This window comes from Anopheles moucheti, chromosome 3 (assembly GCF_943734755.1).
Source record: "Anopheles moucheti chromosome 3, idAnoMoucSN_F20_07, whole genome shotgun sequence".
NCBI lineage: Eukaryota > Metazoa > Arthropoda > Insecta > Diptera > Culicidae > Anopheles > Anopheles moucheti.
Window position 1 is genome coordinate 23,934,745 of NC_069141.1, and position 27,831 is coordinate 23,962,575.

A 27,831-nucleotide genomic window follows, 5' to 3' on the forward strand; every position below is an offset into this window, starting at 1 on the left:
AAGGGGTGTGTGTAGCAATGTGTGCTGTTATTCGAATGAAAGCTTCCGTCATAAATGTAAACAAATCAGAGCTTCTTCGAACGGCACTATGGGCACAGGGCGTAGATAAACCACGATAAATGTACCTTCGTTTGAGAATTATAGACTATTCTGCTGATTTTATATATTAGTGGCTGGCAAAACATAACAAAACGAGTATTTGAAACCGTTTCTGAAAGTTGAATAGAAATTATATTAACACTTTTATCTGTACCAGGAATTAGAGTTTTATGCAATGGAATTATCCAAACTTTTGTTTCTTCTTGCATGAAACTCATACCAGTTTTAACACTTTTGTGTGTCAAAATGAACTCAATCGTGTTTTTACTTTATTGTTTTCGGTATGAACGTAATGTTTTAAAATTGCAATTAGTATTGCTCATGTTCCCAACTAGTTTTTCTACACTCTTTGTTTTCCGAAATTTGTTGAGACATCCGCTAATCTTTACAAATGCAAGTGATAGTTAAACTTAAAATAAACTAGAACTAACTTCCTTAAAATAAACTAGAATTTGTACTTGATAATTGCATTTATTTCTATTCAGAATCAAAGTTTTTTAAAAACAACACCATCAATGTTCGGTTCAAACTTACAAGTAAAAGGATTTATTTTTCACATAACTATGCACAGTAGGTCTTAGGCACGTCGTTTAAATAAATAATAATTGCTAAGTGTTTAATCTTCGGTAGGTATGTGTGTGCTACGAAGTTGCAGTACAAACAAAATAAAAACCCCTCAACAGGGCAAGAGGCTGCACGCGTTGACTCGCAGCATAATACTATCCGTGTATCGGTTGTGCGGAATGGTATGCTTTTTAAAAAAAAACATACACAATGACTGGTAAGACATTCTTGCTGCTCGTTCGTTGTCCAACAGTGGTCCTTTTTCACACGTAATACACGAACGTCCAGTAGAAAATGTTAAAGATCACAAACGCGATCGGGAAGACGAAGCGGGATCGTTTATCGATCCAGATGGCTACCTCCTGTGGCGTCATAGTGGTCCAACCGTTTCCATTCACATTGTTCGGTTGGCCCTCGATCTGGATCGTTACGGTGTCGGTTACTGCACGGTCCGCGTCCGTCGTGGAAATGATCGGCAGAGTGGCAGAACTAGGGCTTTTCTGCGGGATGGACTAAAAGAAAAGACAGAAGGATATTTGAATTCCTAGTTCCCGTCCAATAAACAGTAAAGCCCCAAATACGTACATGCACCGTAAGGTAGTTGTTGAAGGAGTTAGCCGAAACGGTAGTGGCCGAATCGGCCAGCGAGGTGCAGGAATGGGATTTGTGCAGCCCGCTCATGTCCTTCCGTGCCGGGCGTGGTGTGATCGCTTGCTTCAGGACATGCTTGCTGTTAACCTTCTTCACCTCCACGTTACGCTTTCGGCGCCAGATTGTGTTGACGAACGCAAACTCTACCAAACTGCCAAAGATGAAACCGGTGCAGCCCAGGAACCAGATCTCCGACGCCTTAATGTAGCTGACCTTCGGGAGCGTTTTGCCCTGGGCGGAGGCTAGCGTAATGAACGTCAGCATCGTGCTGGTACCGAGCGTGATGCGCGGTGCTGACTGATCGGCCTGCAGCCAGAACGTTACCCACGAGATCGCGACCAACATGATCGATGGGATGAAGTAGTCCATCATGTAGAAGCCCATTTCGCGTGCCAGATGGACGGTGAAGCTGAGCGAACTGTAGTTTCCAGCTGTGACGAATTGCGAACGAAAATTAGTTGAATGTTCACTCACACCCAAATACGATCATCTTACCGAAAGCTCCATGGCGAAGATCGCTTAAATCCGCATTAATGACTGTCTCGTTGGTGAACATCTCCAGCAGCACGTACTCGGTGAGATGCAGCTCTGGTGCTAGTGTAACGGGGGACTTATGCTCCCAAAGCAATACTAAATCGTCCTCATTGTACATCCCTTGTGGAGAGAGAAATCACAACACACAAACAAACCAGGTTAACTTTACGCTTCCCTGAAACGATCCGTCTCCAGTCACTTACAACTCTCCAGAACCGTTGAGCAGTGTTGCTCATCGAACGGGAACTTTTGCAGATTCATCCAGCAGTAGAGTGTGGCACTGATGCGCGTCGATACGATCACCGTACCGTCCGGTGAGATCGAGGTAAGAATGTCCTTCTCGGCCGTGCCCAGTATGTCGGAGCTGCGCTCGTTCGCTAGGAAGACGTGCGGCACCCAGAGCAGATCACGCAGCGACTGTTCGCCCATGATCGGTTTCGTTCGGTTCGGTGCCACTTCCCGGAATACTAATCGTGGATCGACGTACCGGAACTGTAGCAGGGCGTGAATTTTAAATTGCTGTTGTTTTGGGAAGGGACGTTCCATTAGGTGTGGACATATTATTTTACATCTTTTTTCTTTAAAAGGCTTACCAAATCGTGAGCTTCTAAGTTTTGCATGAAGTATATGTAGGCACGGGCGTACACTTTTACCGGTCCATTTGTACCGTTGACAGATTCTGGATGGATGGCAATGGGATTATTATCAAATTGGTTACTTATTTTGGACGAACAGGTGATGAACAAACTTACCTCGCTTGGGACGCTCCAACCGATCGTACCGACAGACGTGGGTTAATCTCGTAAGAAGTTGGGTCTGTGACAGGTGATCTGCTCCTTCCAGCGTGGGACAGTCGGATTCTCTGTAAAATATATTACATGTTAATGTGGATATCATTCCCTTAAAAGGGGTAAAAGACAAGGCAAACAACAAAAACCAATAATTGCTCAGACACAAGTGGAAAACAATGCAAAAAGTCCTCTAAAAACATGTTTGCATTCGTAGTAACTGCAACTGAAAACGTCATCGTCCCGGCACCAGGACGTGATGTCAGATTGCGCGAAGCGAAACATTATCATCAACGATCGGGCAATCGAGGTTCGGCTGGTAATCGCGTTAAGATGATCTTGCGAGGCAGGGAATTAAAGAGCATACTCCCCGTCATCATTGCTCACCGGTTGCGTCGCCTCACCCGTGGCCTTGCTTGTTTCTTCCACTAATGGGCGAATTTAGTTGACCCCACAGCTGGAGCTGTCTGGTGGGAGCGTTCGAGCACCATCGTGCATGATAAATGTGGCTTCGATGCGAGCAGACGAAACCGATTCGTGGCAATTCGATGCCATGAGTTTGCATCATGCAGAAGTTTTGGGTGCGCCTTTCGAGGAAGATGTACTAACATCACCACCGAGTTTGGGGGCCTTTTTTGCACAACAAAACAACCGAATGACGGATTAGAGCTAACGGAAGCATATGACACCTTTCAGAATGGTTAAATCGCTGTCCTTAAACTTCTGTTTCGCTAACATAATGGTGGTTGAAGGTTGATGCGGATAAAAATAAAACAACCAGTGATTATGCTAACCATTGTCTGTTTAGGCAAAAAATCACTTTAATGATAAATTACAAATGACGTGGGGTTTCCAATAATGCCATAAGTTATTTATTTGATTCATACGAGATATATGTAATTTTAGGAAAAACTTTTTGTTTGAACAGAATAAACAGATCCTTTGAGCTGGAATTGGGCATAAACATATTTTCAACATTAACGAAAACATTTATAACGAAGAGTACAATATTTTCTTCATATGGTCAATGTGGTATTAATGGTTCTTACATGAAGTGCACTTGAATGTGTTTCAACCTGTTCAATTTGTACTCACTGTAAACATTAATCAACTTTAATTTTTTATGACAATTTTAAAAAGTTTGGTAGGCGTAACGAAAAGTTTTAATTAAAAAAATAATAAAACAAATTTTAAAAAACATCATTCATCATCAGAGCATGTTAACGCAAAAGTAAGGGTTCGTCGCCTGAAATCTGCAGTTGAAGTCTATTGTTTTATTCCCAAGCAGTTAACCGACTCGTCTTATGCCTATGCATATTTCCACCATTCCGCACTAATTGTGGATGGAATTAGATATTAAAAAATATTATAAAAATATTAAATATTATATAGTTCGATAAATCCTTAGGTAGTAAGACATGTGGAAGCTTTGTTTTCTTTTAAAATGTGGGAAAAGATAGTAGCAGATAGAAAAAAAGTTTTTGATTATTCTTTGAATAATATTTTAATAGCAATACGACGAGGCATTTTTTCATTTCACTAATTGAAATTCATACTTTGAACCAAACCAAATTATAAAATTTATGAAAAAAAATCATAATTTCCAGTCAAAATAAAAGTATTGTTATCACTATTGCTATTGTCAGGTTATGTTTACTGTAAGTCTTTTTTTTTAATGTACAAAAATTGAACATGTACTAGAAGGAATATTTTCCAATTACTGTGAGAAGTTAAAACATCTATACACCACTGTACAACTTTCCCGCCTTGCCTTTTCGCTCGCCGCTCAGCTCCTTTATTTACATTCTTCGCTACCACTATTACGCACACCCGCGGCACATAGTTCGCCTACAGCTTTACGATTAGACGTGTCCGTGGCTTAATTGCATCATGAGTTGTAATTTAATTTACGATCAATGCTTGCAACGCATTCGAAATGTCCCGCTGGGAGGTTAATGCATTCCCCCTGTGCCAATGAACACGATAATCGATAAGGACGCGTTCTGTTTGGTAGAGGAGATAAGAGATAAGTTAGCATTAATTTGTTTAGTTCGATTAAGCAATAAGGTTAACGACACCGGCGATCGGGTTCGTGTTCGTGTTTGTTATTCGCCTCTCCTTTAAAACCTCGGCCACCATCATGATCAAGGACTCGCGGAGGAGCTTGGCCAATAATCGATGGGGTGCGTATTAAGTGGGTTTGAACCACTGCCCAACGTACTTTGGGATGAAACTACTGGCAGACTTTTGGGAAGAGTGCAATCGATGCATTTAATATGCAACGTCGTACAGTGGTGTCTCGAGGTGTGTATGTGTGTGTGTGTGTGTTTGTCAGTGTGCAAGGTTCTTGCCCGGGGGTGGCGATTAAACCTCCCCGCACCGTAGCGGTCCGTTTGTGGGCCTTGATGCTTCGACCAGGGATGGCGCACCAGGGTAGTAGTGCGGAAGGAAGATAAAAAAAATGAAACGTGCTCAACACGTTTTCATAAATTTGGTCGATTTGTATGCAGCGCAAAATCGAACCTCGGCGTACCACAGGTATGGCGATCGTACTCCAAGCAATAGGGAAGTAATTGGAAGCTGTCGATAGCGATTTACTGTTTTTTCCCTCCCATTTTTCCTACCCTTCTCAGCCTTCATCCACACGCGTACCAATCCTCGGGGGGTCGTCCTTCCACCGATCTTCGATCGTTATTTGCCGTGCTCGAACGTAATAAAGTCATCTGCGGCTTTCTGTGCGCAAATAGCTACTAGTGACACTCATTAATGTTACACTTTTTTGTGTCTCCCTTTTTAAATAGCTGTTAACCGCCAACGTATATTTAATCAACCGTTGAATGCAGAGGTAGTTAATTATAATATTTACATTACAATACCTTAATTACTTCTTGTTCTCCTCATTTTTCTTGATAATAATCGATAACCAACTTTAAAACACAATGGGATATTTCCTATTATTCTATCAAAAGAATTTATTCGAAAGAAAATAACTACTAATATCAATAAACTTAAATTCAATTGGTCGTTTCCAAGGACTCGTACTAAGGTCGAATCCAAAAACTGTTTTAATTTATTTTTGTATGATAAAAACATACAATAATAATTTTACTAAATTTTACGGGAACTTTTCTTAAAACTTGTTTAATTACATTAGATTAAAATTGTTTTTTTGTTCAGTTTTATTTAACATTGTTAAGATTTCCGTTTGTGTACAGCATCGTTTGCACACTAATCTTTTTTATATTGCATCCCACCTTTTTGTGGTTTTCAGTACTAATAGTTTATTTATTATTACACCCTGCAAGCTAATAAAGCCTTTTTATTCACTCATGAACTACCACAATTAACCGCAAAATCAATTACGAGCCACTGTTACAAACGTGACCGAATTAATAACACTTTGCTTCGTGCCAGCGGCCTGCAAGGGTTAGCAGCTATACACGAGTTTCACTTTCATTATGCCGCGCACATGGCAGCTGGGCTGAAGCGAGCCTTCTAAGCTCACACTAAACTCGTTTAGCGGACTTCTTCCAGTTGTATCCTTTAGCGAAAAAAAACCGTTTTATTTTTCCTGCTCTGTTTGTCCCGTTTGTTTTAAAACGATCTACTAATGGCGAGATCAAGTTAGGAGGGACAGCGAGAGAGCGGTTCCGCGTTATTAAGAAATGTGTTGCTAATTACAGCACAAAAAAGCGTATTTACATTTCACGAACGATCGGGCGCTGTTACTCACGCTCGAAAACGGGGTGGCATGTAATTTATCGGTCCGGACACGTACCAGAAACGTGCGCCTATATGAGCTAAGCAACTAAAATGTAACGCGTTTTGTTCTCTCTCTCTCTCTCTCTCCCTCTCCCTATCAAGATGCGATCAAGGCCATTGAGGCGAAAAATGAAGCAATGGGCCAATATCTTCGGCAAGTGATGCTGATGCTCGATCAACATACGTCGATTTTGGACGAGGACAAGTGTTGTTTTGCCATCCCTGAGTCTTCATTAAAAAAAAATTTCCGCCAGAACCAGTTCTTTGCACAGGGTAGGGAAGCAATAAAGTGCTCTTAGAATTAGGGGATGCTTGCAAAAGCTGCGATCGTGTGATATGTTTTGGCAATCAGGTTCCCACGGTTCGGCATACTGGTCGGGGTTCTTCTGTTCTTAATGAAACTGATAAACAGGATGTGATGTTTTTCCCTCTCTCCCCGAACATCGGTTTCCTGCTCAATAAACATCGAGACCTCTGCCTCTTTTTTGTTCTAAGCCTGTTCTAAACATCCCGACCAAGGAGAATAATATTAGCCAACGAAACAAAAATAAAGGCATTTAAGGCAGTGTTAGATTATTATTTCACGTGCACCATATTAGGCGACATATTTAATGGCCGGAAACTGGGACAACACCACAGCGCAATCACGCTCTTTGTTTCACACTCTTTAACCGTACGAGCGAGCTGCCATTGATGATACTCAATTGCAGGCACGATTCGTCAATTACTGCTGGCCGTCACATGGGATTGAAAGATCCCGAAATTAGTCGGAACTCATTTTATCACCAACTCAAGCAAAACAGCCCCCTTACACACCGGTTGAACGATGTTAGTTTCAAATGCAAAATGGACACCTTTTCCCGGGAAAAAATAATTAATGAATGAATCTTGCGATAGACAATATTGCAACATTTACCAACCAAAGTTATGATTTGGTTTAGAATTATTTTTTGACTAGCAATTATTTTTTTTCCCAATTAAAACTTCTTCAATAATTTACGGGTGTCGCTCTGCCAACATGTTTGCGATAGCAAAACAAACAATGTAAAAAATGTTCATTTGTATACCACTTCAGACCAACCATTCTAACGACACAGAAAGAAGAACACCAAAACAAGATAAGCGCAGGTGTCGACACGATCACGATCAAGATACCTGCGCCAGGGACTGCGCGGGCCCAGCTTCTTCTCGCGTTAATGGAGTTTCTGTGTAGATGGACGTTGCTGACGATAAAATCGAACCCAATAAAGCACACCATTTAATAAACGTTTGCCAATGAAGACTCGGGGGAGATGAAACGATACGCACGAGTGCGTGGGGAAAGAACAAACTGGTGCGAATCTAATGAAGCAGTACACCAAAGTACACCGACGGGTACCGCGATCACACACACACACGGCCTGCAACACGGTGTGCAAACAACGCTGCACGTCCACAATGCGCCAACAGAAATGCGTTCAATGTCGTACGCGACATTGAACTTGTCATGTCCGGAGCGACTCCATCATCCGGCTTCGGGTACGACTTGGGGTTTGGAGTGTGTTTTTGATCCGTTTGCAAAACCGTTGCAGCTACCGGCGTGGCTGTTGTCCCTCTTGTGGGGTGGGGGGGGGGGGGGGGGTGGTCTCGAACATATGCCAGGAAGATGGAGTGACAAGCGACGAAGCTGCGATTTATTTGCACTTTCGAACCGGTTTCATATTGCTTCGAACAGTTTCCACCACTGGGTGTTGAAGAAAAATCAATGCGAAACAATCAACCTCACAACGTCCAATTGGGTGGTCCCGGCATTCTTCTAGTTTTAATGAAGATAAAAGCGTTTCCACCGTTCCTTTACGAAACCTGTTTCGGTGCGGTTGTGCATCAGTCGAAGAAGCAAAAACAATTATCTAGTTCTTCATCATCTTGAAGCTAAATGTCAAAAGGTCGTAGGAGACAAAGGATGTTGAAGTTCACACGGTCTACATGCCATGCTCATTGCTAATGCAATCACGTGCGAGACGGAATGAAAGACCATTGCAAGTGTTTTGGCTGACCTGCACCGATCTGTCATCGAACTGTCAAACACTAACTCTGTACTAAAAAGAAAAACACTAAGATCCTGGTCGTCTATCAGTTTAGGCACGTTCATCACCGCGAATGCATAGCACTGCAACGCACTGCTCAGCACTCAATGCACCGCGCTCAACAACGTGAATATACCGGTAGCCCTATTTCAATAGCGTTTGTTGACATCGACTTCCATTGTGTCGGTTTTGTAGCACAACACCATGATTAATCAAGCTATCGAAACTTTGCTACATTAACGCTCCGTGGGGACCGTTGGGATAACAGATAAAAAATATATATTCACCGTACGTGCTCGTACGCGGGTTTTTAGCGGCGATGTAAAGCAGCTGCCTAGCAGAGAGCGAGCCTTATCGGAAGAAGATGTGAATCATTCCTCTTATTCTAGCAACATTCAAACCTACACCTACAACAGAGTCCCGCACATATATATGTATATAGTGGGGTGTATTGTATGTAACGCTTTATAAGCACTTGCCTGTTATTTGCCAACTGCATCCATAGCGAGATAAAAATGTCTACCGCTACGGTACCCCGCAAAGGAACACCGCACTACGGCGATGGATGTGAATACACGCTTACACGGATTGACAAACCCCTGCCTAGTAAATAGTGCACGGGCGGATTGGTTTCGCAAATTTCTAGCCGGAATCTTCCTGTATGCAGAGCGGTGATTAAACATGGCGTAATAAACATTCATCATGTTTTTATCCTCAAATTCTCATGAGTTTGGGGTTTTAGTACAGATTTTAGTCAAGTAAAATTTTACAAGGTTCTTAACGATCGTTTCTTACTTTGAAATCGTATATTATAACAGAAGTGTTCGATTGTATAACAGTTTCCTAAACACTAAAATCCCTTTCAAATTCCCCCGCTGTGCTTAACGCGCTGTAGTAAAACACCTCAGAGGATGAGGATGTGGACATGTGATGCCAAGAGATCGTCTATAAATCTTCTTCAACGCTTGCTTACAACTTAATTATCTTGCAAAATGACTCTATTAGGTCATCGAATTAGTGGTTAATAAACTGAAATTAAGAGACATCAACTTACGATCAATTATTGTCTTTAATGGCCCTAAACAACCTCCAGCCCTGTTTTTGCCTCCTCCCCCCCTTCTCGATATTCAGATTCGGACACACTTTACAGCCATTAAGGGCGGCAGTTACTCACTTGCTGCTAGATTTAGCGTTCGGCCGATTATCGCTCGTAACGTTCACGTGCAAGATGTCGGCCTCTACTGTGGCCGGAGGCAGCAGCAACTTCTGTATCTCCTCCGGGGACATTGTTCCTTGCGTAGTGGACATCCCTTCCGGCGTGGCCGTTGTACTGGTACTCTCTACCGGCACGAAGGATACGGCCACAGTGGTTGTTGAGGGCTGTGTCACGGTTTGTAACGCCGTGCTGCTGCTGATCAGGTTCAGATCGACCAATTCTGTTTCGTTGAGCAACGGTTCCCGTGGGGGCGGTGGCGTCACATTGACGGTCGGTACCGTCGCCCCATCGGTAGCCACATTTTGCGCTATCACGACCGTAACAAAAGTGCACAGGCACACCAGCGACACGTACAGCGAATGCAGCTTCATCTTGAAGCGTGCTAGGAACGGCTCGATTGCGTCGTTTTTTGCGTCGAGAGAAAACACCGCCACACGGTTATCGGTAAACACTAACGCGACCGATAAGGATCCGATATTTTATACTGGGGCAACTGGGCGCCACTGGGAGATACTCACTGGGAGCGTTTGCGAACGTTTGCGTGAAGGATACCCGAAGGACCACCACCTCCAAATGAACCGTAGCGCAAAACTCACATAATGTTTTGTAAATGGGTGTTGTTTGTACGTGTTTTACCAATTGCTTCTTTCCTTTGCCTTAATCGATCATCGCTCCACGCTCCGGATCTAGCGATCCTTCCAGAACCCTTGACCTTGTTACTTGTGCTACCCTCGATGCGATCGTACGCGGGCCAGAACTCACTCCGGAATAAAAGATCTACTTGCGCAGTGTATCAACGCCTGCCGACGATGACGCTTTTACGCCGTTCAAGTACCAACCAAGAAACACTAAAACAACCACCGAGTGGAGCACTTGGAGCGTAGAGTAGTACACAATTCGCTTCCCAGCTCGCTGCTCGCTATAGAACACAAATTTAACGCACTTTCATTCAATATTCCCTCGGTACCCACGCACCACTTCAAACACACTAACGAATAGCACGACGCGAAACGTGGTGACCGTAGACGGTACGGGCACAGCTGCTGGTTCTGCACGTGATCGTCCGCCGGTGATCTGTCGGTGTTCACGGAGCCTTTGCTTTGCTTACTGTTCGTCCGCGGGCCGCGAGCAACTGATTATATCCGAGCCGCGGCCGGTCTGCCGTCTTCGCGTTCGCGTCTTCATCGGGTCGCGTTCGTTGTGTGCAAATTGTGTGCGTGCGCGGCGTTGCGTGTGCCAACGAACCGGCAAAGGTCGCGCACGTTGGAGGAGGATGTACTGCTCCTGTTTGTATGATATACTGCTGATGACGTCGCCAGAGGGTGGCTCGAGTACTACGTTGGGGGTGATGGTGGGGAGACGTCAGGATACGAGCCTACGCAAGCGCTCGGTGCACGATTGATGCTGTGCGCGAGTGAGAGCCTTCGGTTTCCGGCAAAACCCACCCACCTGTATGTTGGCCGTTGGTCGTTTTGTCGGTCTCTTTGATAGTGCAACGTTTGTTTTAGTACGGGCGTAAGCATAAAAAAAAATCAATTCCAACTTCCAACCACCGCAGCGTGATTTAGTACAACAATTTAGTACAAAATCAAGGTTCAGTGCTTTATTGCTTAATTTATGTGTGCTAATCAAACCAAATTGAATGCGGATTTTATTTTCGTTTGCAAAGTGGTGATAATTTCTGCGAAAAAAATTGCTTTGCGGAATTGAAAAATTAATCGAGTTCTGTCAAGTGCGAAGCCACTTAGAAATGAGGGAAAACCCGATTTTTGTTTACCCACAATTCTGTTTACTCAAACTTAATGATGCATACTTAATGAAGCATAGACGAATGTTTGCATTTATCTTTTGAACATAGTTTAGGCGTTATAATTAAGCTGAGTGAAATAACATTATTTCGAACATGTTTGAAGTTTCACCTACTAATAGGTGAAGTCAGTAATGCATGACTCAAAACCTCGTTCTTCTTGACCTTTGACTTCTTGACAAATTCTTGACTGAAGAATGAGTTATAAATTATTAAAAGGTAAATGACTCAATTAAATTAAATTAAATAATACAAAAATCAACAAACTTCAAAATCAACGACAAGGAAAATAATTTTAATATCTTTCAAGGGCATAACGAATTATTAAATTTCATGAAGTGTTAACAAAATACTTTTGCCTAAACTCCCTAACCTGACGAACTGATCAGTGGACTTTATAGAAGTTACACCGTTAGAGATAAAATATGCCCAATATTTTTCTCTTAGTTTGCAATAAAATTTCTCTCATCGCATGTAGGATTGTTTGGCTATGTTTAAAAATGTAGAACTCCGATCGTTTTGGAAAACAATTAGCAGGTCTTCCGACGCAAAAGAATTTTGGATAACAATGGTTAACTCTTCTGACTAAGAATTCTATCTCAAACTGTGAACAATTCACTTATGCCAACAATATAATGTTGTATTTTGTAATAAGCAATCCAGCACTGTACAGAATAGTTAAGCTGTAGTACTTCGTATACAATACTTAGTACGTAATAGTACTTGGAACAGTAAATCAAATTAACACCCATCAAACGAATCGTTTTTTTTTTGTCAAAACAACCAAATATCCCATCAATATTCCTTCCCGGTATGCTCCAATGTACTCGTACCGAAATATCTCGTTATCACGATTCTCGGAATCGAAGGACGTGTCCGTTGTTAAGCGCCATTGAGTGACAAAGAAAATCGGAACCCATCCGCTCGAGGCCATCCGAGACCAGTGCCCGGACCGGCCAACCAATCAGGAACCGTGCGAGTGTCCCCGTGCACAACCGCCCCAGCAACAGGCCAGGTTTGTGTTTGTGTCACGATTTTTAGTTTGCGCCTGAAATTTTGTTGAAAATTGAATTTATTCGGCAAAACAACCAACCCAACTCGTCCGGTGTCCGGTCGGTGTGTTGCTAGTGAACATAAAAGGCCTTTAGCAACAAAGAAGAAACAAGCCGTTGAGGAAGTAATGGAAGTGATTTCAATAAAAACACGAGCTAACCAGTTCATGAACAGGTAATTTACATGCCCGACAATTGGTAAACAAATGAAGAAACAAATATTGGGAAAATTGTTCTAATGTATTGCTATATTTGCGCACCATGTCATGACGCTTGAGTAAGGCTCCAAAAATCGACGGTGCTCAGTTAAAAAAAAGCTTATTATGATCACTTAATCTTCCCCGCTAGTTGTAAAGTTGTAATTTATGCTTTTATCAACTCTTTGCATATAAACGGACGCAAAGTAACTGAGCAAATAAGCAAACATTAATCATTGCATCGCCGGATTGTTCATCTACTAGCGCTTTGTGATTCATGCCAAAAAGTGTAACAAAACGCCGGGAACAATCTAAAGATGCACTGTGATAACAAAGAGAAAAACATACTAGCGTCCGTATTTGAAAATGAAGTCAAACATAGGCATGAGGCATGTCACCTTAGCAACCACCGTTGGAAGATCGGAAATGTGTAGGGAATGTGTCGATGCTAACAGATACAATGGATTGAAAAGTATCTGTCGGGCACTTAGTATTAAAAGAAGATTTTATTTTGTTTTAATAAAAAATCTCATGTATATCGAATATTAGAAAAATAAAAAAAAATTGATTTTGTATAAATAAGTTAGGTATAAAATAAGTTTTCCCGAGTTACGTGCCAGAGAAATTCGCGTAACTCGAATTCCCTTTATATTATCATTTATATTTAGTATTCAGGTCGATCGATTTCTACTTTTCACGTTGCGAAGCACATTAATAATTGATATTTTTACATTTATTTCGTCAATTGGAGTAACAATTTAATGTTTCAAATATTAAAATTTAGCGTATTAGCGTTTTGGAAACATTTGAAATTTGACTAATAAAAAATTCAATTCCACCTACAAAACTACACGAACGATTCAAAATGTTGAGACTCACGTTTCTCGGATTCGCATAACTCGGACACAATTACATTTCAATTAACTTGTCAATTCCGGTGCGAGACGAAAAAACAAATTCCCTGTTTTATCTGAAACCACCAGCAAGTAAACACAATTAACAGGTACGATATCGCGGTACCAAAGCAAACGGAACGCAACGCACGACCCAAGCAAATTGCTCTGCGTCTCGATTTGATGGTAATGATGATGTTATGATGTTTTGATGCTTGTAAGAGTGGTTTGCAGTTGTGGTTCAACTTTTCTTTCCACCCGCCCGGCCCACTAACCTCTAACCCACTCGAGACTCGTAACCGTCCTCGTAACGGCCAGTGGATGTAGTATGTAAAACAGAAGAAATCGATTTACAGGCATGATGAATTTGTTAAACAATTGTTCCGCAAACACTTTACCGGCGAGTGGCGGTACAAACGGACGGTTCATGTTTGCATTAGTCCCGCAGTTTGAATTAGATTTTGCCGCACCATTCTCGAAATAGCGTGTGGTAAAAGTACGGAGACACCATCGGACAAGCGGACAACACGTTGCGTTTAAGTGCATCTGAAGCACATCGCTGACTGTGCCCTATGAAAATAGAATTTCCGAGAATAATACATTGTGCGTAAGTTCTGGATGGCTTTTTGATAAATATAGCAAAAACCTTTTTGTACTAAAAATTAAAAATAAACTCCAAATCGCTGATGAATCTGGGCGTGAAATAAATAATTAATGAGATTAGTCAAAAATTTAAAAAGTTTAATACACTATTATTTTTTGCAAAAAATTTTCATCATTTTTTTCATCTATACCAACATTTTAAATTTAACTAAAAAATGTAAGCAGTTTTATACAAGGCTTTCGAATAATGCAAATAAATGTATGAACATATTTCTTGAAATGTTATTGCAGAGTAATTTAAAGGGGCTCAATGTTATTTTAAAATTAAACGTTTTGATTTCATTTTTCGTTTCTTCAATAAAAAGTCCCATATTGAGGATTTAATTCACACAAGACATATGGTAATATAATTAATCTTTCTTATTATCATTAAACCTCTTCATCTTTCCGAATTATCTAAAAAAAAATAAGGCAACACTACAATTATGTCACGCACTGTATTAATAAGCCAATTAACCACTCATCCAGCGTTATAAAAATGGTTCAACACTCACTTGGAGCAAATCCTCCTGTTTAATACTTGATTAACTGACTTACTCTTTGAAACATTTCGAAGCTCCTTTCTTGCGGAAAACCCAGGACGGTCATAATACACCAGGGCTGCAATCGTCATGACTCATCACAATCAAAAGCCGCACAGCGGACTTGAAGTGAAAGCGCGAACCGCTATTATGTCAACGATCTATACACACTCTACATGTGCTGCTGATGCTGCTGCTGCTGCTGCAGGCGCACACAGGCCCCCGTTCATCTTGCCAATTTATCGCATACATCTTCATTATCGTATCGACTACAGATTGCTCGGTTAGGGGTGGTACTCGATTATCAAATTCAATTAGCAACTTTTTTGGGGCCAAACCACGATGACGGCAATTCGGTGGGGCACAGGTGACAAACATTACCATATCACATCGAAGGCAACGGAACGATCGTGCGAAGAAGATGGTTTTTAATCATTTACCATCGGTAAACTGTCCATTTGCAACGGGGTTTTGCGTCGATGCGGGTGCATTCGGTACTGACCTATCCCTGTGTATCATTGCAATGTAGAACCGTTTGTTGCTAGTCAAATGAACATTGTTAAAAATAGTTCACAAATATGTTCCATTCGCTTAAAAATCAATGTGTTTTAAAGTTACTGTCCGCAAAGCTAAGTAACGTTGGTGGACATACTAACTCATAAGCGGCATGTTCGATTTGAACGCGATTTAAATTACAAAAAAAAATCCTACGTACGTAGACAGGAAATTTATTAAATATTAAGAAGCTTTAACGATACAGTCTCCATAATTTCCGCCGATAGGAGGATGCCCGTCAGAGGTGTCACGCTGCACCTGATATAACGGCCGGAAAAGTTGCCCAAAGTAAGACAAAAAATATATAAAAATAAAATAAAATATCAAATATGTTTCTTCCATCTTTGCCATAGCCATACATAAATTCCCGAAAATATCCTTTTTCCAAGTCGCCATATTGTACTACCATTATCATGTTCCACAACAAGCTGGAGGCGCCTGGCCGTTTGTAGCAACAAGAAATTAAAAATGAATTAACAAAGAGTAAATAGAAAGACATTTTACAAAAAAAGCAATAAAGCTAGAAGTATAAAACAAAATAACAAATAATATTGTTATGATTGATGTTCAACCGATCGTCAACGGAAACCACCGGAAATGATACCCTTGCCATGTGATCATAAAGTGATGAATCATCCGCGGGTTGTTTGTGTTGTGTTAAATAACACTCATGCGAAGGGAACGCAGTTCGTTACCCAGTCTCGAACAGAGATGTGCGGCCAATTTTGCAAGGACAACGAAACAACCAGCCATGAATGGGAAAGCATATGTAATCAAGCGTACGATCAACTCCCCGCCGGCAGGTGTAAACAGTGCCCTGCTCATGCAACACCGCAGCCGGTAGATCTGATCATAATCGAACAAAGATGACAACGCGAACAATTACCGAACCGAACGAGTTATTTCAATTAGAACTGATTTCCAATGTCGGAAGTCACGTAGGGAAGTGTTATCGCACGGGTAGCAAACCGAAAACCTTGGCAGGATGTTTTGACATTTCGCCTTCAAGTGCATGCGTACATGCGAGATCAAACTGCCCAATTCTGGTTCGTGTGAAACACATCTGCATAACGGTGTCGAAGGGGTTGTTGTTATTTTGTTCGCTTCAAATGCCACTCCAACACACACGCACGGGGGCATATGACGTAGCTGGGTTTATGATGTTTGTTCAGCGGTACCCGATCAGTAGGCTACTGGTTCGGGTGCAGCACGTGTTGCGCTCTAACCGAATCACTGCTCCTACAGCACTAGGAGTAAGTAAAGGCCCGTAATTAAGTGTACAACAAAAAAAAAAGGAACAGCAGCACCATGACCGCTACCGGGTGAAATATTAAATCGCTCCACATTGTCCACAACACGACAATGAAGCTGGGTGTCATAATCAAACACGGCGGGAGCGTCGCGCTGGTCCACCAAATATCGGGTGGGCAAATATTTGATCGTTACGTTAATTAGTGTACACTAACCGTACCGCCTGGGCAGTACAGCCCGTAAAACCGCGCTGTAGAATTGCGTCAGATCAGTGTGTGTTGGGACAAATATTGGATCACTGCAAATGAGAAAACAAATAAGCACATATTTCTTAAAGGGATTTTGGCAACAAAAAAGAAACCATGATAAGAGTACAGCTCTTTATATGCACAAAAACACACAACCATACCATAAACCGATGGACATGGGGCAGGGTTAGAACATTTCTTTCCGATAAAAAAGTTCGAGGTTACGGTCTCGGTTACCGGGGCCACCCCCGGTCAAACGGTCGGGAGGAGAAAAAGGGTAACAACACGTACTTAATTAAACCGTATCGGAAGGATCGGAAGACGCAGCATACCAATTTGTGCTTACCCCTACCGGCAAACGCATCGCGCAAGGTGTGAATACTAATTACCCCCGGGAGGGGGAGGTGACTTTGAAGTGCGCTCCCGATAATTGTGGCGTAAAGGACAATAATAACTGGCAAATGCGCGGCCAGCGCAGGGTTCAATTATTTGCATGATAAAAATGGCGAAAAAAGGGCAATGTATGGTTTCTGGGTTATGCGCGTCAAATGACTTTGAAGATCATCTGGCTCAGAGCGTTGAATCATTGGTACGGTAAGGGTGATTGTTACAATTGAAAGTAAAATTCATCTTTACTGTAACAACAGGAGATGATTTTAATTTTTTTTTTCAATGCCTCTACTAATATAAATAGTCTTTAATTTTTTTGAAAACTATTTCATACATCCAGTGTTCTAAATCATGAAAATTATTTATAATACCAAACTTTTATGCGTTTTTATTTTTAATTTCATTCGTTATCGGCAAGATATTAACATTTATTCCACAGCACAGTAACGAATTGTAATTTAAAATCAAATAACAATAAGTTTTACTCAGTGTACCAGAATCAATAAAATGTGCTCTGTGCAAACAATTGTATATAAAGAAAAAAAGACGACTAATGAAGGTAAGAACCAAAGCTTACAGTAACTTAATTAAATAACTATTTATCGAATTTTTGTACAAAAGCAGCGATCTGATATCGAAGAATATGTATTGTTCTAAAACCGAATTCTTAAGCCATTCTCACTCCAAACACAACCTAGGCTTGGTATTTCTGATTAAATTCCACCACCACCAAACGTAGTATTAAACTTGACTTACTTTCTCGCGCCGGATGCTAAGCACACTCGGGCACACTGGTTGAAAGCGGTTTAATTAGTGTAAGCACATCCGAGCAAGAGCGCGTTTAACTTATCTAAACAGAAGCGTCGGTAAACAGTTGATTGTGAATAAATTAACCACGTTTACTACTCGAACGAGATTATTACTGCGGTGACGATCGGCACGGGACTCGAAACACTCCGAGCGAATGGAATACTGTTGAGTAATGAAACGAAACCAACACACTAGGCAATTTACACATGGAATTGGAATTACACATCCTTTATTTATGCTTGTTTCATGTAGCTGATGCTGTTTCATTCCTTCCCCAGCGATTAATCCATCTTGGAAGCATGAGGTTGCATGCAGTTTAGCGAATACTCGACAAACTTTAGATCTTTCATGTACTCGGTGAGTCGCTTGAAGTGTCGCTCAGTGTACGGGAGTGAGGCCTCGAGGTGTTTGTTAAGTTCGCTCACCTGGAACCGTCCAGCGAGCGCTTCCTGCAGCAGAATGTGCAGCGCTAGCTGTGCGGGTCGACAGTTTTTACTGTTCGTGTTCCACTCGACCGCGTGCCGTAGCAGTCGTTCCTTGTGGTCGTTGGACAACTTGCGGACCGTTTCCTCCAAACCATGCTCCTGCGTTTTGATCACCTCGTTCACGATCTTGAGCGTACTCAGTGGTCGATCGAGGTTCAGCGAAAGGCGCAACGCTTTCAGAAGCTTTTTCTCGCTTAACAGATTGCTAAGTTCCTGCTCCTGCAGGAGTGTCTCTTTGCGTTGGTCCAGCTCCTGCTGGCGTTTGCTTTCGGTAACATCCTGCCACTGGATGAGCTGGGAATCTGAACCACCACTGTAGAACGCGCTTTCGTCGCGCGTCACACATAATGCCCAGATACGATTTTCGTGTCGGTCAAGTGTCTGCAGACATTCGGAAGTTTTGATCGACCATAGTTTCAGCAGCCCGTCGGCGCCTGCCGACAGTAGCTGCATGCCGTTGGTAAGGAATTCGACACGCAGTACCGAACTGTCGTGCCCTTCGAACGTCTTCAGACAGGTCATGTCTTCCAGTGACCACAGCTTGATGCAACAATCAGCCGCATTTGTCAGCAGAAGTTGATCCACCGGAGAAAATCGCACCGCCCAAATTCCACGCGTGTGTCCACGGAATACGCCCACCACGCTTAGATCGCTTGCATCCCACAGTTTTGCTGTTTTGTCCTGCGAACCCGTCGCTATCAAACGATCGTTTGGTGAAATGCACACGCAATTGATGTCTTTCTCGTGTGCCAGCTCGGTCAGCGCACACTGCAGCCGGGGCAGTTCGTCTTCTGTTTCCTGGTTGATTTTTTTAGGAATTTTCCACGTCTTTAAACAACGGTCCTGACTGACGCTGGCACACAGCTTGCCCGCATGCTTGCTCAATGTAACGCATCCAACCACGTTCGTGTGTTTCAGTCCAATTGCGACACAGCGAATGGTAAACGGTTCTTCGCTAAAACTCCACAACCGGATCGAATGATCTTTCGATGAGGAAAGCAGATACTGGTCGTTAGCAGCCAGCGATAGTACAATATCTGTGTGACCCTTTACCATCTGACAGTTCATCGTGGAAATGTCGTACACTTTGAAGTCGTTACTGTTCGTAGCCATCGCGAGGTAACGGTCCTGTTTTCCGATCAGTACCAAATCCAGAATTTCATCGCTAAACCCGGACAGCTGGTTAACACATTCGAAGCTTTCGCAACCGTGCACAAAAATGTTATGATCTGCTGACACTACGGCCATCCGACCGAGGGATTGACTGTAGAACAGATGCGTTATTGCTAAGCCGCCTTCTTCGGCCGCTTTCGCCACGAGACTATTCGACTGCTTGTAAATTATTTTTGCCTCAGTCATTTCCCACACCTTTACCAGACCATCTTCTCCTCCGCACGCGGCATAAATTTTGTCTTTCCTCAGTTTAATGCCTCCAATCTTTATACGGTTCGGTAGAACAACGACTGACTCAAGCGCTTCGTAAACTGGGATCGTCTTGACCGCTTGCTGCGTATCGTAATTCCACAGGATGAGAATTTTATCTCTGCCCGATGAAACGATGTGCGTTCGATCCTCGGTAAACGATACACCGGTCACGCGCGAAAAGTGTCCTTCGAACGTTTTGATCAACTTGCGCGATTCATAGTTCCAAGCGCGAATCTTCGTATCGTCACCGACTGCAACCAAGATTTTGCTGTCCGCGTCTGGATGGAACACGATCACGTTTATCATCCCTTCGCAACCACGCAGCGTTCCATGACACACCTGTTCCGTGGGATCCCACAGGCGAATGGTTGAATCAGCACCTCCACTAGCAATGACACTGTCGGAAGGACTGAAGACCAATCGCGAAATTGGACCTTGGTGCATGGTTTTCCACATTTTTTTAACTGTATGCGTTTCGGCATCCCACATCTTAAGCAACCCGGAACGATGCCCAGATACGATGCTGTCTCCGGTGTTGCCAATAGCAAACGTATAGATGACATCCTCAGTAATTTCACTGTCCGTTTGTACTTCACCAAGCGTGGCCGGTTCGTGTAGATTATCTATCGATACAATACTTATGGTACCATTGTTCTGGCAAAGAAATTGCTGTCCATCGGACTTCCACGCCACTGTACCACCAGTGTAGAACGCTTTGTACTGTTGTTTGATTTCGTACCTAATAAAAGATGACAGAAGCATTAGGCATGAATTACTTGCCTTTTTGAAGGCTATGTTTTACTTACACTTCTTTTAGTTTCACTTTCGTATTCATTTTACACTGTTTTTCAATCAAATTTTCAAATTTTTGTCTAGAAAATACGGAGCACGTGTATGGAAACGCGGTTTGTTGTGACTTGCGTGCGCGGTTTGACATTCGTTTGTTTACATTTGCTCTAGTACTGCGCCGCAAATGTGTGCTGTCAAAATACCGACGGTGCAGAATATTTTGCAGTGAATATTTAAGCACAGGTCCAGGATTCAGGGACCAAGTAAAGCAATACCAATTTCAATTCCAGAGTTTAGATTCAATTCTTCAACATGCTGCGAACGTTTCGCATCCTCCCGGGGTTGTGTAATAAGCAGGGCAGTGTTATATCATCACTGGCCCACCGGCAAACAATCTTCTGCATTCAACCCACCATCAACAGACCCACATTCGGTGGGTTGGCACAACATTGTTCCACAAAATCGGCACTGACCAACACACAGCAACTAACTCGGAACGAGGAAAATGAGGCAAAAGCTACGAACTGGAACACAATTTATCATTTCCCGTCGATCATGCTTACCGCTTCTTTGAAGAGGCTAAAATATTATCCGATGATTTTCACCGGCATTACCGTCCCAATATCAATGGGGCTGGCATACTTCGACATTTGGTCGATGGCCACAGCAGAAATCGTTGGAGCGATTGGTACAGTATACCTTGTCCAGTACAGTACAATAGACAATAGAATAAATGGTTTGCTCTTTTTAGGTTTCACTACAGCGATTACGTTTTCACTGTTCGGATTGGTAACGGATAATCTCGTTGGTTTCGTATACTGTGACGATCGCTTGAGCAAGGTGAAAATTTCGTTTCTGGACGCGAAAGGAAAACGGCAAAACCGGATCTATTCCGTAGATGATCTCGTGTCCCGCACTGAACTGCCCAAGTCGTTCTTGAAGCTATACTTTCCGGTGAAAAATCACGAGAACGACGATGTGTATAAGCTCGTTCATCAGTATGGCGAAATCTACGACGTGCAAGCATTTAACAAAATATTTGGCCATGAAGTTGTTACCAAGTAGGATGCGCTAGCAAGGTTAGCAAAGAATAAAATGTAATGTTTGTAAGTTATTGAATCGTTGGGGTAATTTCTACATTAGCAGTTCATTTCTCGTAGTCTTTTACTAAAGGCGTTAGAAGCGAAACGAATTGAGGAAACTCAATGGCCATCCAAGAATATTAATTGATTTTGGGTTCACCAAATGGCCAAACTGCAACTGAAATGTCAAAGTCCGTACGAATTTTGACACAATCCGCATGGATGTTTACGTGCTGTCACAGTTAACAACACAACATTCGTTTGGTGTGGCGGTGAAAACCGGTCGCGAGGAAAGTAATGTTTTGCATTTAATTTTGCGCAATTTTACAACGATCGGTCGTCCACCATGCTTCGAAGGATAGTGTGCACAGTTGTGCAAAGGTAGAACAAATCAATTGCTAACTTGATATTCCTAAAAGACTGAAATACTCACACGCACTCTTCCCGAGTAGGCAAACTGCTGCAGCAAAATGCATCGTGCCGGCTGCACGAATGTCCCAGTACGGGCCGCACTTCATTGAACCGATCGTGAGCAGGGAAAAAATCGAAGAACTACATTCGACGGGCGATTTGTCGAAAATATCGCACATACCGATTAAGGCCGCCCTTAACAACCAGAACTGTTCCGTGTTCTACGACCCACTGGTCAGTCAGTTCACAAATTATGTAATGAAACAGGGCAACAAGCAGCTTGCCCGCGAGCTGGTAGAGAAAGGTTTCGAAAACATCAAGCGACTACAGCTGGAACGATACCATTTGTCTGAATCGGAAGAGGAAAAGGCAAAGCTGGAACTAAACCCACGGAAATTGCTTCACCTGGCGGTAGAGAATTGTCGCCCCCTTTTGCAGCTAACACCGATTAAGCGAGGCGGTGTGCGGTATCAGGTACCGGTACCGATTACGGAGAAGCGATCGTACTTTATCGCGATGAAGTGGTTGCTGGAAGCGATCCGAGAAAAGGAACGTACGGTACACTTCCCGGAGAAAATGGCCTGGGAAATATTGGATGCGGCCGCCAACCAGGGAAAGGTGGTAAAGCGAAAACACGAGCTACATCGTCAGTGTGAAGCTAACCGTGCCTACGCACATTACCGATGGAGCTAAGTGCAGTGAACTAGTGCCAGATTAAAAATGGAGTCAATAAAAAGTAAATTAAAGGAATAACCATTTATTAAATCACTTTCGGAACGGTGCAACAAGCGATCCACCTGCGAGAACGGACAGAACGTTGTTTGCGGTGATCGTAAACATATCCAGTAGACTTTGCTTAGTAGCTGTTCCCAAGTGAGGAACCACAACTGAAAGTAAATGATTGTAAGTAACTGAGTATTATATGGAAAAGATAAAACTTACCACAGTTCGGTAGCGATAGTAGTGGATCGTTCGTGTCCAACGGTTCCGGAGTCATCACATCCAATCCGGCAGCAAAAATCGTACCACTTTTCAGTGCTTCTATCAGTGCTACCTGATCAACGATCCCTCCACGGGCTACATTGATCAACACGCTGGAAGGTTTCATCAGTGCAAATGTTTCGCGGTTGAACATCTTGGTCGTTTGTTCCGTTAGTGGACAGGCAACGAATACGAAGTCACTTTCCCGTAGCAAAGTGGTTAAATCCACATACAACGCACCCGCATCGTCACCTTCCGGTTTTCGGTTTCTACCCGTATACAAGCACCGTCCGATGTCGAATCCTTTCAGTCGTTTCAGAATCGTCTGTCCAATGCCACCAAATCCAACGATGCCCACCGTCGAACCGGGTACATCCTGTCCCAGCATCCACTGCGGACGCATTTCCCACTGCCCGCTGGCAATTTTCAGGCGACCTTCGTGAAACCTTCTAGCCGCAGCTAACATTAACCCGATGGCAATGTCCGCGACTGGATCGTTCACAACTTTCGGTGTATGGCCCAGAGCAATACCACGCCTGAGAAACTCTTCCGCTTCTACGTAATCCATGCCGGAAGTCATCGTGGAAACCACCCTCAACTGATGCCCAGCTGCATCGAGAGCTTCCGAATCGAGTCGATCCGCCGTTAGCCATAGAATTCCTTCGGCACCGGTAATGGAACGCAGTATATCGGCACGGTTTGTACCTTGGCACACGATCACGTCACATCTGGAAGAGGGATGCGATAAGGGTATTAAATGTCACAGATCGGAGGGTCAGCTTGCAAGGTCACAAGTGCTAACTTTTGCTTCAGCAGATCGATGTAGCGGCTGGGAATGTCGAAACACGTTACGGCCAACTTCGGACGGTGGGCACCAAAATTGTGTTGCACTAGGAGCGGTTCCAGCATCTTTGGAAGTGATTGTGCGAACCGTACTAGTCCGGTACGCATGATAAGCACAACGAATTCGCTCAATGGGCACGGTAAAACACTTGATTCATTTTTTTCTTCTCAATGTCCCTTGCTTAATAGTAAATAGTTCTGTAAAATTTAAAGGGAAAATCATTTTAAATACTGAAACGATCTCCACGTGTTTGCAATGGATTTAAAAACGTGTTTTGAATCAATGTTTGTTTGCTGGGGGGTTTAATTTTGTTCAATCAACTTTCTAATTTTTTGATAAATATGATTACCTGATTCTCTTGCGGAATTTGTTGTTTTACACATGATCGATATTCTTGCCGACAATTTCTAATAGTTTTGCTTCATTAATATTTTCCGCTGATAGTAAACATTAATCTCCTTTTTTCGCCAATGTTGCGTGTAGAAGCTGCATAAAACATTCCGTGCTTTTGATTGCAAGTCTTGTCCAAATAAAGCCAAACTGTTATCAGTCGTGTTTGTGATTCGGATGAGGTTACAAAATAGAATTCCAACGGCGAGTATCACCGCACTAGCATTTGGTAACGTGAACCGTGTGGAAGTGATCCAGTCCACAGTGTCATGATGAAGATCCTGCTGCTGTTGCTAGTTTTTGTTTGTGTGTTGTATATTTTCCATCGCTAAATAGTGTAGCTTTTCTTAAGCCATGAGCCGACCGCGAGTTTTGGTAACCCATCATCAGGTGCAGCCGGTAGCATTGGAGTTACTGCGCGAACAGTGAGTATCAATATTGATGCTAGAAGTTTCCGAATAGTGCCGAATCACTGAATACCAATTGTTTTTCCGCATCCTGCTAGCTATGACGTGATCGTACCCCAGGTGGACTTTCCATCCCGTGCTAAAATTCTTGAACTCTGTCCGGGTATTGATGGACTTCTGTGGACCAACTACAAGCTGAAACTCGATCGAGAGGTGTTGGATGCATGTGGGCCTCAGCTGAGAGCAATTTCGGTTACGATGAATGGTGTGGATTGTGTGGATACTGAAGAACTGACCAGAAGGAAAATTCCCCTTGGACACACACCGTTCATCCCAAATAATGCCGTAGCGGACTTGGCGATTGGCCTGATGGTTGCCGCAAATGATGGATTGTTGCGATTCTGCGGCGGTCGTTACTCTCGCCAATCTATCCAAGGTTCCACTGTTGGCATTGTTGGATTCGGTGGTATTGGACAGGTGGTCGCCCGACGATTACAAGGGTTCAATATCGGCACAATTCTCTACAGCGGTCGAAGTCCTAAAACCAGTGCTGATAGATTTAATGCCCAGCACGTTCCATTCGAGGAGCTTCTTGCACGTTCCGACATTATTTTCATTAGCTGCCCTTTAAACGAGGCCACTCGCGGGTTGTTTGATCGGAACGCATTTGCAACGATGAAATCCTCCGCCATTCTGATCAACATTTCACGCGGTGCGATAGTCGATGAGCCCGCATTGATCGATGCTTTAAAAAGTGGTCAAATAAGAGCGGCAGGATTAGATACGGTAACTACGGAACCATTCACACCAGACAGTGAACTGTTTCACCTACCCAACTGTGGTAAGAAAGACTTATCCACAATTATGCACTTATTACATTTCTTTTATCGACTCTTCTGTTTCGACAGTGATTGTACCACATTTGGGAACGGCCACGAAAAGAACGCGGGACGAAATGGCAGTACGGGCAGTGGAAAATTTAATCCATGGACTGCGAAATGAAACGATGCCATCACAGTTTCAGTAAAACGAAACGCCACTACTAGGTTTACCACATATCAAAGGCACTTTAATGGTGTAAAACGATGTTCATTGATTACAAATACTAGTAAAGATGGATCTCCATTGCTTCCCAACATAAATTTACCACCTCTAAACTCTAGCTACCTGTGTATAATCAGTCATAACATTTCCGAAACTACCAAATTACGTTAATTACGAGTCGTGCCCATACAAACCGTTTTAATTCCGTTTTTGGTTAGGATGCCTCACAGAGAGTGGTTTTTAATACAGCATTGCCGTGTTACCGTTGTGACCGATAAGCGTTAACGTTGCTGTATCTTAAATCGTACCTCGCCCCTCCTTTATAAGATTTATGTTAAAGCACCAGAATTAGTACGGATACGGGGAAAACATTGGCGTTTTGGCGATTCCTGCCAACACATTCAGTGCTGCTATTTCGGCCATATTGTTCCTTGTCTGAACCGTAGCGGATCCCAGATGGGGAACGACAACTGCAAAAGATAAAGAAATCGTGAAGGAGATATTACCACACTATCGTGACGTTCCGAAGATTGATGAAGTTCCAAATAAGGCCGCGGTACATTACCTGCGTTCGGTAGACGCAACAACTCATTGTCAGCTGGTAGTGGTTCTGGGGTCATCACATCCAAACCAGCAGCAAAGATCGTACCATTCTTAAGGGCAGTTACTAGCGCTTTCTGATCGACGATGTCACCCCGTGCCACGTTTACCAGTACGGCCGTAGGTTTCATTTTGGCTAGCGTAGTCTCATTAATCAGATGATACGTTTCGTTGGTAAGCGGGACAGCGATGAACAAATAGTCGCTCTCCTGCAAAAGCTCATCCTGTGGCACCATCTTGGCACCGAGTGCGTCCGCTTCCGGTTTTGGTCGGCGACCAGTGTACAACAGCTGTCCAATGTCGAAACCCTTCAGCCGCCTAGCGATCGTTTGCCCGATTCCACCCATTCCGATGATTCCCACCGTGCTACCCTTAATATCTTGTCCGAGCAACCACTGAGGACCTCCTTGCCACTGGGACTGATCGATGGCTAGGCGACCCTCGTGATACCGTCTGCCGGCAGCAATCATCAACCCAATAGCGGAATCTGCTACGGCATCGTTCAGCACAATCGGGGTATATCCGAGCGGGAACTTACGCTTCCGGAACTCATCAATATCTACGTAATCCATGCCAGCCGACATCGTGGAGATAGCTTTCAAGCGTTCGCCTCCACGATCCAGCACTTCACCGTTCAGCGCCATATGACCAACCCACATTATTCCATCGACCTGACCGGCCAGTTCCAGAATCTCGTCTCGCGTTACCGGATGACTTTTGGGAAAGATCACATCACATCTAGAAGCATAAGAAAACATACATCATTTCCGAACCAAGTAAGGCGAAATAACTATCATTACATACTTGAGCTTCAACTTGTTGATACCCTTTTCCGGTGTTTCCTTGTTTGTAACCAGTACGACGGGGCGATTTCCCGAGTTCATCGTTGAAGGCGTTTGTCCACTGGAAAAATTGAAACAATTCTAAATAGCAAAGCAACCGATGCAGTGAACTTCCCTTGCACAAATTCCTCAACTATTGCTAACCCTACAGTTTGTAACCTTCGTTGCTAGTGCTCACAAAAGCATTGTTCTAATCGCGTTTGCACGCATACACTGTACACCGTCGTGTTATCAAACGTGTCGCGAGAGGTAAACTTTGCTCTAATGTTTTTTGTTCGTTTCAATCATTATATCAACAATCAACGAGTAGCGATCAAACGAATCAAGTGCAGCATATGTGCTGAAGATAACGTGTGAAAATATTACCTTTTTGTTCTACCGGAATTTTCTCCGGGATACGTTTGCTGCCTGCTGTTGTGTTTTGTTGCTTCTATTCTTTACCTCCGTTTGCCGCTGCAGCGAGA

General features: G+C 43.1%; 7 protein-coding genes across 7 annotated transcripts; 3 read left to right on the top strand and 4 right to left on the bottom strand.

Moving 5' to 3' along the window:
• Positions 1-617: 617 nt before the first annotated feature.
• On the bottom strand, positions 618-10,806 carry LOC128300150 (pH-sensitive chloride channel 2). The gene is made up of 7 exons (XM_053036115.1): positions 9,639-10,806; positions 2,601-2,710; positions 2,442-2,527; positions 2,052-2,367; positions 1,810-1,968; positions 1,249-1,745; positions 618-1,175 (listed from the first exon to the last, which is right to left on the bottom strand). The coding sequence occupies exons 1-7, from the start codon at positions 10,049-10,051 to the stop codon at positions 927-929; spliced, it is 1,830 nt and encodes a 609-aa protein (XP_052892075.1). The 5' UTR covers positions 10,052-10,806; the 3' UTR covers positions 618-926.
• Positions 10,807-18,280: 7,474 nt separating this feature from the next.
• Positions 18,281-20,893, bottom strand: LOC128302181 (transducin beta-like protein 3). The gene is made up of 2 exons (XM_053038940.1): positions 20,784-20,893; positions 18,281-20,716 (listed from the first exon to the last, which is right to left on the bottom strand). The coding sequence occupies exons 1-2, from the start codon at positions 20,810-20,812 to the stop codon at positions 18,349-18,351; spliced, it is 2,397 nt and encodes a 798-aa protein (XP_052894900.1). The 5' UTR covers positions 20,813-20,893; the 3' UTR covers positions 18,281-18,348.
• An 80-nt stretch (positions 20,894-20,973) lies between these two features.
• On the top strand, positions 20,974-21,885 carry LOC128304426 (transmembrane protein 186-like). The gene is made up of 3 exons (XM_053041614.1): positions 20,974-20,991; positions 21,057-21,454; positions 21,518-21,885. The coding sequence occupies exons 2-3, from the start codon at positions 21,079-21,081 to the stop codon at positions 21,829-21,831; spliced, it is 690 nt and encodes a 229-aa protein (XP_052897574.1). The 5' UTR covers positions 20,974-20,991; positions 21,057-21,078; the 3' UTR covers positions 21,832-21,885.
• A 207-nt stretch (positions 21,886-22,092) lies between these two features.
• LOC128301926 (28S ribosomal protein S7, mitochondrial) lies at positions 22,093-23,002 on the top strand. Its single transcript, XM_053038604.1, has 2 exons — positions 22,093-22,229; positions 22,301-23,002. The coding sequence occupies exons 1-2, from the start codon at positions 22,195-22,197 to the stop codon at positions 22,950-22,952; spliced, it is 687 nt and encodes a 228-aa protein (XP_052894564.1). The 5' UTR covers positions 22,093-22,194; the 3' UTR covers positions 22,953-23,002.
• Positions 23,002-24,198, bottom strand: LOC128301925 (glyoxylate reductase/hydroxypyruvate reductase-like). Its single transcript, XM_053038603.1, has 3 exons — positions 24,043-24,198; positions 23,202-23,968; positions 23,002-23,146 (listed from the first exon to the last, which is right to left on the bottom strand). Exons 1-3 carry the CDS (start codon positions 24,189-24,191, stop codon positions 23,025-23,027), a joined length of 1,038 nt encoding a protein of 345 aa, XP_052894563.1. The 5' UTR covers positions 24,192-24,198; the 3' UTR covers positions 23,002-23,024.
• A 495-nt stretch (positions 24,199-24,693) lies between these two features.
• Positions 24,694-26,022, top strand: LOC128301065 (glyoxylate reductase/hydroxypyruvate reductase-like). Its single transcript, XM_053037375.1, has 3 exons — positions 24,694-24,899; positions 24,980-25,722; positions 25,790-26,022. Exons 1-3 carry the CDS (start codon positions 24,829-24,831, stop codon positions 25,906-25,908), a joined length of 933 nt encoding a protein of 310 aa, XP_052893335.1. The 5' UTR covers positions 24,694-24,828; the 3' UTR covers positions 25,909-26,022.
• Positions 25,799-27,770, bottom strand: LOC128301067 (glyoxylate reductase/hydroxypyruvate reductase-like). The gene is made up of 4 exons (XM_053037376.1): positions 27,734-27,770; positions 27,330-27,428; positions 26,491-27,263; positions 25,799-26,395 (listed from the first exon to the last, which is right to left on the bottom strand). The coding sequence occupies exons 2-4, from the start codon at positions 27,407-27,409 to the stop codon at positions 26,274-26,276; spliced, it is 975 nt and encodes a 324-aa protein (XP_052893336.1). The 5' UTR covers positions 27,410-27,428; positions 27,734-27,770; the 3' UTR covers positions 25,799-26,273.
• Positions 27,771-27,831: the final 61 nt, after the last annotated feature.